We start from the raw sequence: 9273 nt of genomic DNA, 5'->3' as shown, positions 1-9273 counted from the left end.
GAAATCTCAGCTTCAGTACTCACCACAGTGTAACCTTGGGTACCTCAGTTTTATCTGTACTTACTGAGTGGCTGTGGAGACTGAGTTTAACACGTGTGGTTGCTTGGGCTGGCCCTGGCACATGTTAAGTTCTCAGTATCAGTTACCACTATCATCTGCATGATCCACATCATCATCATCACTGTAACATGGGGACAGATTATTTATGTAACAAAGACACCAAGTTAACTACGATGATGCAGAAATGGAGACTGGCAGCTTTCTTCCTTAGCTTAAGAATCAAAGTGACAGGAAACAAAGTTAAGAAAGCCAGTCAGGGAGCTTCTGTTACTGTTTTGTGAGAAAAGCTAGCTCTCATATCTCTGGTTCGATTTCCCAGAGTGTAGGAATCATTCCTGAGTTTACTTACAAGCTGTAGCTGGAGTTTACAGAGTGACCCTGCGGCTCTAGGCCAGTGCTGGAGGGCTGGTGAACAGACTGCTGGGCCCCACCTCCGGAACTGGATTCACCAGGTCTAGGGTGGGGCACGAGTCTGCATTTGCTACTGGTCCAGGGACCACAGTTTAAGAACCACTGCTAATCTAAACTGGTATCCTGAGCATACCTAGTCAGTCGAGGACACATAGGTGCTTCTTCAATAGAAAGTCACATTAAGAGGCTCTCAGACGAGAATAATCCTAACATCCAGGACTCACCGTGTTCTCAGAGCCGAGGCCAGGCCGCTCCCTGTAGCCTAGGCCTCCTCCACCAATGTTCAGCTTTTTCCCTTTCCCTCCTTTGAAGCGGGATTTCCGAAACCAGGCATTCTGCATTGAACACAATTCAAGGTTAAGACATGGGAGGAAGAGGCGCCCAGAGGAACGGGACAAGATCAAAGAGGAAACTAAATGGGAAGAACTTTTTGTTTCATCTTTTGCGAATGTATCTATAGCAAAGGAGGAACTGTTCACAGGTACCACAGACGAGCTTCTTTTTGGTGGCTTCACCCATCGCATTTGTCAGGAGCCTTATCTAAGGCTTCCTTTTACTGCTCCTTCCTTCCTTCAGGGGCTCCAGGAAGGGAAGTGATTAAGATACACCTCGGGCCTCCCTGGTGGCGCAGTGGTTGAGAGTCCGCCTGCCGATGCAGGGGATACGGGTTCGTGCCCCGGTCTGGGAGGATCCCATATGCCGCGGAGCGGCTGGGCCCGTGAGCCATGGCTGCTGAGCCTGCGCATCCGGAGCCTGTGCTCCGCAACGGGAGAGGCCACAACAGTGAGAGGCCCGCATACCACAAAAAAAAAAAAAAAAAAAAAAGATACACCTCAAATGCAGAGCTGTTACTCTGGCCATTTCTAACTTCCTTGAGGAAAATGAATTTATTCTCTATTTCTCAGACAATCTATATATAACATCCCTGGGGGAGGTCAGAGCTTTATCTGACAATCATGTTACACTCAAAAGTACCTGAGGGCTTCCCTGGTGGCGCAGTGGTTGAGAATCCGCCTGCCAATGCAGGGGACACGGGTTCGAGCCCTGGTCCAGGAAGATCCCACATGCCGCGGAGCAACTAAGCCCATGTGCCACAAGTAGTGAGCCTGCGCTCTAGAGCCCGCAAGCCACAACTACTGAGCCCATGTGCCACAACTACTGAGGCCCACGCGCCTAGAGCCCATGCTCCACAACAGAGAAACCACCGCAATGAGAAGCCCACGCACCGCAACGAGGAGTAGCCCCTGCTCACTGCACTGCAACTAGAGAAAGCTTGCACACAGCAACGAAGACCAAACGCAGCCAAAAATAAATTTATTTAAAAAAAAAAAAAAAAGTACTTGAAAGGTACGGCAGGTAGGGCAGGCTGGGCAAGGTGCTAATCAGGGAAGCTGATCAGTCTGAGAGCAGAGAAAGCCTGAGGCACAATGAGATGTAGGAAAATGCCACAGACAAAATACATCTTGTATTTAGTTCAGGATTGGCTCTCCGGGAAAGGAAAGGAAACATTATTCTGTTCTCCCCTGCAATGCAGGTCCTTTACTCCCAGGTCTGGAAGCACGGGCAGTACCACAGTACAACTGCATTATGGGTGAACAGTTCTGTAGGCTGGCCTATGAATTTGAAAAACACATAAGTCTCTACTATCGGAACGTATATCCCAAATCCATTTGTAATTTGGGGACTGTGTGTATTAAGACAACTCAAGATTTAATTCAGTAGAATGCCTCAGTTTTAAACTGGTAAGCAGTGTAGTCAAAGGTCTGAGATCTAGGTCTGAGAACTAGTGAAATACATTTTTTTTTTTTAAAGACATCATACATCTTTAGCCCCCCAAAGAAAAAACTGTTCGGGGAAAAAGGGCAGTGAGGAGACTAGTAGCTTTCTTTGATATTAAGTTTGCTCACAAGTGTGACTGACATGGGGCAAGCAGAAAGAAATGTCACAGGGACAGATTTTAGCACAAAGAAAGGAAAAGCTTTTCAACATAAATGTTGCTCAGAGGATGAGCAGACCAGATGAGTTTTCATGTCCTACAATAACCAATCTACACTTCGTAAGTGCTGCCCGCCCAACTTTACTGTCATGTTCCTATGTTATCTGCCTCTGGCATCTTGAAATTTTTTCGCTTCGTTTTACAACCTGGAGCAACCTGAAGTGTGTCCAGCCCCTCACCTGCATGGCCAGATCTAGGAGTTCCTTGGAAACATGCTGATTGGCTCCTTCCAAGTTCCGGACAAGGTCACCGGCAAAATTGCTATCCTTGGGTGTCAGCAAGGTATAGGCCACGCCTTTCTCACCCGCTCGTCCTGTTCGGCCAATTCTATGCGTATGGGTATCAATATCTCGTGCCACATCATAGTTGATGACAGTCTTAATTGAAGGAATGTCCAGACCACGGGCTGAAATAAAAAACAAAATTCTTTTATTCTTTATCAGGAGCCGAAACACCAAAGTATCCCCAAATGCTAACCTAAGAACCCACATTCCTCTTATCTAAGCAAAGTGCATGGTTTGGTGTGCTGAGATACAGGCACGTAAGCTGCCCTTCTAGAACCAATGCCACTATCGTAGATTCTATGATGCTGGGTCAACTCAGTGTGTAAGGGACATCTATCTTCTACTATCAATAACTGCCGTGGCCTCACTCTTGCACCAGAAATAAGTAAAAAAAAAAAAGTCAAACCAACATCAAATGTGTCCTGAAGCTGAGAAGTGATCTCCTTTCTGCAAGAAAATACCAGTTTTTAAGGGTAGCTATTAAAACTCAGCAGAACAAACTCAAAACTCACACTTCAAAACTTTTTCTGATCTTGAGTGAAGTATGCCAAACTAAATAATCAATGTAAGATGTGTACTATATTCAGACACACAACAGGGGCATAGCCCACGATGTGACTGTGTAAACAATTTCTTCCCCAAGTGTCTTCCAACTGCAGGGATTCTTTTTTTCAGAGAGGAACATTAAATGAAAAGTGGTGGGCTTCCCTGGTGGCACAGGGGTTGAGGGTCCGCATGCCGATGCAGGGGACGCAGGTTCGTGCCCCAGTCTGGGAGGATCCCATGTGCCGCAGAGCGGCTGGGCCCATGAGCCATGGCCGCTGAGCCTGTGCTCCGCAGCGGGAGGGGCCACAGCAGTGAGGGGCCCACGTACCACAAAAAAAAAAAAAAAAAAAAAAAGTGGTACCCAGAGCTCCAGACTGTAATCACTGTGCTCTGAACTGCTGCACCACGGGGCGTGGCCAGCCAGGCCAGCAGAGTGCCTTCAATCAGCCTCCTCAGATACTAAAGGTCTTATATAGCAAGACACAGCACCCTTATAGCATGGTTGCTGGGGAAATTCATACCCTACCTGCAACATCTGTGGCCACTAGGACTGGGATGTCCTTTTTCTTAAAGTCTGAAATAACCTTGTTTCTTTCACTCTGATCCATGTCACCATGGAGCAGGCCAAGATTATGACCCTCCTGTTTAAGGTTATTGGCTAGCTCTTCAGCATTGGCTTTTTTAGTAACAAACAGGAGGACACTTCCTGAAGAGGTAAACTCCACTAGACGCCGGGTGAGCCAGTTCCATTTAATAGGCCCAGAATGCAGAATCTCCACAATCTGAGTCACATCTTCATTTGCCTGAAAAGAAATACATGAAAAAGATAATTGCGACATTTGTGCCACAGGGCACCTGAATTAGGACCAGCCATCACATTTTCTACCTGCATCTGGAAGAACCTTGAATAATCCCTCTTCTCCTTGGGCCTTTCTTCAGCAAGTCAAGTGTAGCTCAAATTTTACATCCCTTAGCAAATCACACTGCTCTCCACCTCCCCTGACGTGTACCTATACCTAATAATCTGTAAGCCCCAGTGCTTTGCTCAATACTTTTCTATATGCCTATTCAGATCATTCCCAATAGAGTAAGCTCCTTTTCTGTCCTTCCCACTTAGTGTTCCTAGTACAATTTCATACATGCATGTAGAAGGCACTCAGCGATGAAAAGCAGACAATGTCAAAAAGCTAACTGCACAGAACTTTAATAAATATACCAAGCAAACTAAGGAATTCTCAAAGCAGCCTTAGCTGATTTCCAAATCGCAATTCAGAGAAATTTTCCACGTAGGACATATTTATAGGTAAGGAAAAAAAACCCTTAACTCATTTCACCAGGCCTTTCACATCTCCCCACTCCACGCTCTGCAGGCCCACTCCCACAATCACTTACGATGTCAGTTCCATCCTAACTGACCAGTAGTCTTTCGGGCAAAACTTGCTTCCCCCCCCCAAACATATTTTTTTTTAAAAAACCTTTTATTCTGGAAAAAACTTTAACATTCAAAAAGAGTAAAATGAACAAAATCAACTCCCATGTATCCATCACCAAGCTCCAACAATTATTAACATTTTGATAATCATGTTTCACCTATTCCCCCCAACCCTGGTGTCTTTAAAGCAAATTTGAAACATGGTGCCTCATCTGTAAATGCACAACATTTTTTCCTCTCAACAGCAAGAAATTAATTCCATGTCACCATAGTAAGAGAAATAACCCACTGGGATCCTATCCAGCCCTGCTTAGGGTTACCTCTCCAATATCCCCCTGCACCACACGAATAGGGTCAATCAGGATGTCTCTGGCCAGTTTTTCAATCTTTTTCCGAAAAGTTGCACTGAATAAGAGAGCTAAAAGGTAAAGTAAATTCTGTTAAAGAAACAATATGACTTCTTTTTTGAATACCCACTAAGCTTCCCACTGACACTGCTCAGTTTTTAAAAAAATAAACCCACCTGAACTTTAAATTTAGTTTAAAAATTAATTCACTAAGGAAAAAAAAAGACTTGCCCTTATTCTAACTTTATGCATTTTAAGACAGGGGTTGTCGGCATGGTTCAGAAAAAGGCTCTTGACTTCAAATCAGCATATCTGCACTGTGTATTGCCTCTAGCCAGTGATAAAACTTTATGAATTGGGACAAGTAATTTAATCCTCAGGCTTGATTTCATCATCTATAAAAATGAGCGAGTTCTATCTAATGATCTCTAAGGTCCTGTCACCATCATTATCTTCCCCTTTATGGTTCCTCACTAGAACACACATGATCATTTTTGCTGCCATAGCTGTGCTTATAAAATATATAGGTGTTTATTCTGAGTACAAACGTGGCTTAATGAAACTGCTTCATACGTACTCTGTCTGTCAGGACGGACATGACTTGCTATGGATCGCACCTGGTACTCTGGAAGAAGTAGAACAGTAAAATTAGTATCATACCTCTATGACAGTTTGGGATGCCTGGAAAAAGTCATTTTAGTAAAAATCTTCACATGAGACATTATAAGAATTAAGGAGATTCTGGAACTCCTAGACCTATCACTCAGTATGAAACTCAGAAACACTTACCCCAGCACCACTGGCTGGGCCCAGTGATGTTCCAATCCATAAGGATAGCTATTTAGAATTTTCACACAGCTGGTTAAGTCAAGGAGGACAGGAAAGCAAAAGGCCTTGAATGATACGACATCCACCTACCTAAGAACACAGACCTTGACCTCCACAAAGGCATATGAATAAAAATAAAGCCTAGAGACGATATTCCCCTTATATTCACAGGTACTTTCAAATGTCCTCAACCCAGTTAAGCCTAACATACTTTTCCTGAAAAAACTCCTAAAAATAGTTAATGTCTTAGTAATCTCTCTATGGTCTAACCCTATCCAGGAGTATTTTTAGCTTCTCTCATGCAGAGAAATAATTAAGTCTAGAAAGACATGGAAAAAACTAATATCATGAGGATGGGGACAGAAGAGACGGGTATTCACGGCGTACCAAATCCCATGTCAAACATGCGATCTGCTTCATCAAACACAAGGTAAGAGACTCTTTGAAGGTTGGTCGCTTTCTTCTTCACATGATCAATAAGTCGACCCTATGAGATCCAGAAAATGAATAGTAAGCATAGTCATCCCAGTATCAGCTGGACACTGGTTCCAGGATCACCCACACTCACCTCCCACAAGGACGCTCAAGTCCCTTAAACAAGATGAAGGAGTATTTGCACATACAACCTACACACACCCTCCTGTATATTTTAAATCATCTCTACTTATAATACCTAATACAACGTAAATGCTATGTAAATAGTTGCCAGCATGCAGCAAATTCAAATTTTGCTTTTTGGAATTTTTTTCCCCTGAATATTTTCAATCCTTGGTTGGTGAAACTCACAGGGAAACCTGCCGATGTGGAGGGCCGATTGTATAATTAGAGGCATTTACAAGAACTTTCTAGAGTTCCACTCCTGGCAAAAGTGCTAGTAACTCCAGTTCTAGACCGTAATAGACACTAGACTTTACGCACTACAGAGCCCAAAAGAACAGAAAATCTGAAAACTCAACGGGATTCTTCCTTTACATTAATTTTTTTTTTAAGGGCTTCAAATGCTTGGCTTTTTATTTATTTATTTGTGGTTCACAGGCCTAGTTGCTCCGTGGCATGTGGGATCTTCCCAGACCAGGGCTCGAACCCGTGTGCCCTGCATTAGCAGGCAGATTCTCAACCACTGCGCCACCAGGGAAGCCCCCTTTACATTAATTTTAATTTAAACTGTGGAAAGATGGTCAGTACTATTTTTTGTGAGGCATTCTGAAATTACCTAAGTTAAAGCCTTATTAATGGGTTTTAATGTTTAAACTACAATCTTCTAGGCAGTTCTGACCATACCCTGAACAACTTTCTGATCCTTGGTGCTCTCAGTAAGCATGGATCCCTTTTCTAGGAGAGCATAAGAAAAACTGTTTGCTATAGAGGGGAATTCGTAGCAGAGAGAATCTTATTGGACTGCTATTTTAGGCTAGCAATCAAAATTAAACCAAGGCCACCAGCTGTCATTGCATCAGGGTATTCTTAATCCTGCTTTACCACATTTTAGAGGAAATGCCCTCCAACAACTAACCTTTTTTTTTCATACCAAGAGAGGCTGATAAGCTATTTAAACCCAAGACATACTTACTGGTGTACAGACAACAATCTCTGCCCCTTCCTGAAGGGCCTTGGCCTGCTCCCACATGCTCCCTCCTCCATACACGGCCACTGATCGGAGATTATATGCTTTCCCAAACCGCTTGCATTCTGCGTGGATCTACAAAGTTGACATAACGACGTATTAACAAACTGTGACACTAACAGATACCTCTGTCATAACCCAAAAGGGAGCTATGAAAAACACACAGAATGCGATGTCAATAGAAAATCAAAAGCTAGAAAATGCTTTAAAAACACCATTTTACTTATGAAGTAAATGAACAGAGTACCATTATCATATCTTAACAGGCTATCTAAAATCTTGCTTGTGATTATTCTTTTTCACTCCTCTTCCCGACCCTGTTACTGCCCTCCTACCAAACAGAATGAATTAACCCAGGAGGAAAACTTACAATACAGTTCCCATATAATTTGGTTATACAGAAAATCTGTAACACGTAATATTTTCCAGAAGTTTCCTGGTAGCACAACAATGTGAATGTACTTAATGCCACTTAACAGTACATTTTAAAATGGCTAAAATAGTAAATTTTGTGTATTTCACTACAATTAAAAAAAAAAAGTTTCCTGGTAATTCTACCCATTTGACTGGCTAGTCTCTTATCAGTTAACACATGGAGGGGGTCTTCTACACAAAGCACATACCTGCTGACAAAGCTCCCTAGTAGGACACACGATCACTGCAATTGGTCCATCACCTGGTTCCAATTCTTTCTGGTCCATTATATGAATCAACATGGGCCAGATAAAGGCCGCAGTTTTCCCACTGCCTGTTTTGGCAATACCAATCATGTCTCTACCACTTAATGCCACAGGTACACCCTAGAGAAAAAGAAAAAAAAAAAAAATCCACTCCAAACTTTCAATTTTAAAGATGTGCTGAAGGAAATTCTGTGGAAGGGTAAATGACTATTAATGACATTTATTTCCAATGGAACAAAAATGTCCTGGGCTATGCATAACTGGCTATGGAATAACAAGAAATACCTGGAATTCCCATAAACTTCTTGATCTGTAGGAAATATTATCATTGCTAAAATTTTTAAAAATTTGTCCCCCTTGTGAAGGTAGAGACTGTCTCATCCACATACTGAACTGCATAGAAATGAATAAAATCCATATATAAATGAGAAACAGAAGCTATTACTTTCAGTTATAAATGAGAATTTTCAGGCCATGGACAAAGGAATCCTCGTAATTGACAGTGCTAAACTTCTCCATGCACAAATTTTACTTTGTTCAGTCTAGACCTAATGAACTATTTTCTTCAGATCATATTTTCAAGACATTTATCAGACACAAGAGAACATTTCCCAGCCCCTTAGCAACGTTTTTTTAAAAATAGGTTAAGTAGATTTATTAACATAGGATGCTTGTGAAAGACACAAGTGGGCAGGCAGGAGGGCTCTGCCCCAAGAACTAAGCTGACTACATTTTTATAATCAAAGGAAAAAAGTGCGGAGTGCGAGAAGACCACCTCATGTCCTAGGTCTCAGGCAAGTTCCTAGGACAGGCTGCCAAGTGAGGGTCCTTCCTTGGCTTTGCACAGGAAAGAATTCCAGAGCCAGCCATAGTAAAGTGAAAGCAGTTTATTTAGAAAGACACACATTCCATAGACAGAATGCAGTCCACCTCAGAAGGTGAGAACAGCCAGCAACTTCTTAAGAGTGGTAAAAAACTCACTTTTGCTCTTTCATTTTTAAACGTTTCAAAAATTCTATCCATGTCAATACAGTTCTATACGAAACACTTTCATTGCTTTGACTT

The 9273-nt window shown here is 42.5% G+C and overlaps 1 protein-coding gene across 1 annotated transcript in view; it reads right to left on the bottom strand.

Annotated features, from left to right (window-relative positions):
- Positions 1–650: 650 nt before the first annotated feature.
- The window catches only part of DDX42 (DEAD-box helicase 42), a 51068-nt gene continuing 42445 nt past the window's right edge, over positions 651–9273 (bottom strand). The window contains exons 10-17 of the mRNA XM_079724649.1: positions 8152–8328; positions 7475–7603; positions 6292–6391; positions 5654–5701; positions 5050–5147; positions 3824–4100; positions 2647–2873; positions 651–806 (exon numbers count right to left, since the gene is read on the bottom strand). Coding sequence (XP_079580775.1) covers positions 678–806; positions 2647–2873; positions 3824–4100; positions 5050–5147; positions 5654–5701; positions 6292–6391; positions 7475–7603; positions 8152–8328 — 1185 coding nt within the window. The 3' untranslated portion in view covers positions 651–677. The remainder of the gene's footprint in view (positions 807–2646; positions 2874–3823; positions 4101–5049; positions 5148–5653; positions 5702–6291; positions 6392–7474; positions 7604–8151; positions 8329–9273) is intronic.

Source organism: Hyperoodon ampullatus (assembly GCF_949752795.1).
Source record: "Hyperoodon ampullatus genome assembly, chromosome: 19".
Classification (NCBI taxonomy): Eukaryota; Metazoa; Chordata; class Mammalia; order Artiodactyla; family Ziphiidae; genus Hyperoodon; species Hyperoodon ampullatus.
Note: the sequence above shows the minus strand (reverse complement) of the source record. Positions and strands in the feature narration are given on the sequence as shown.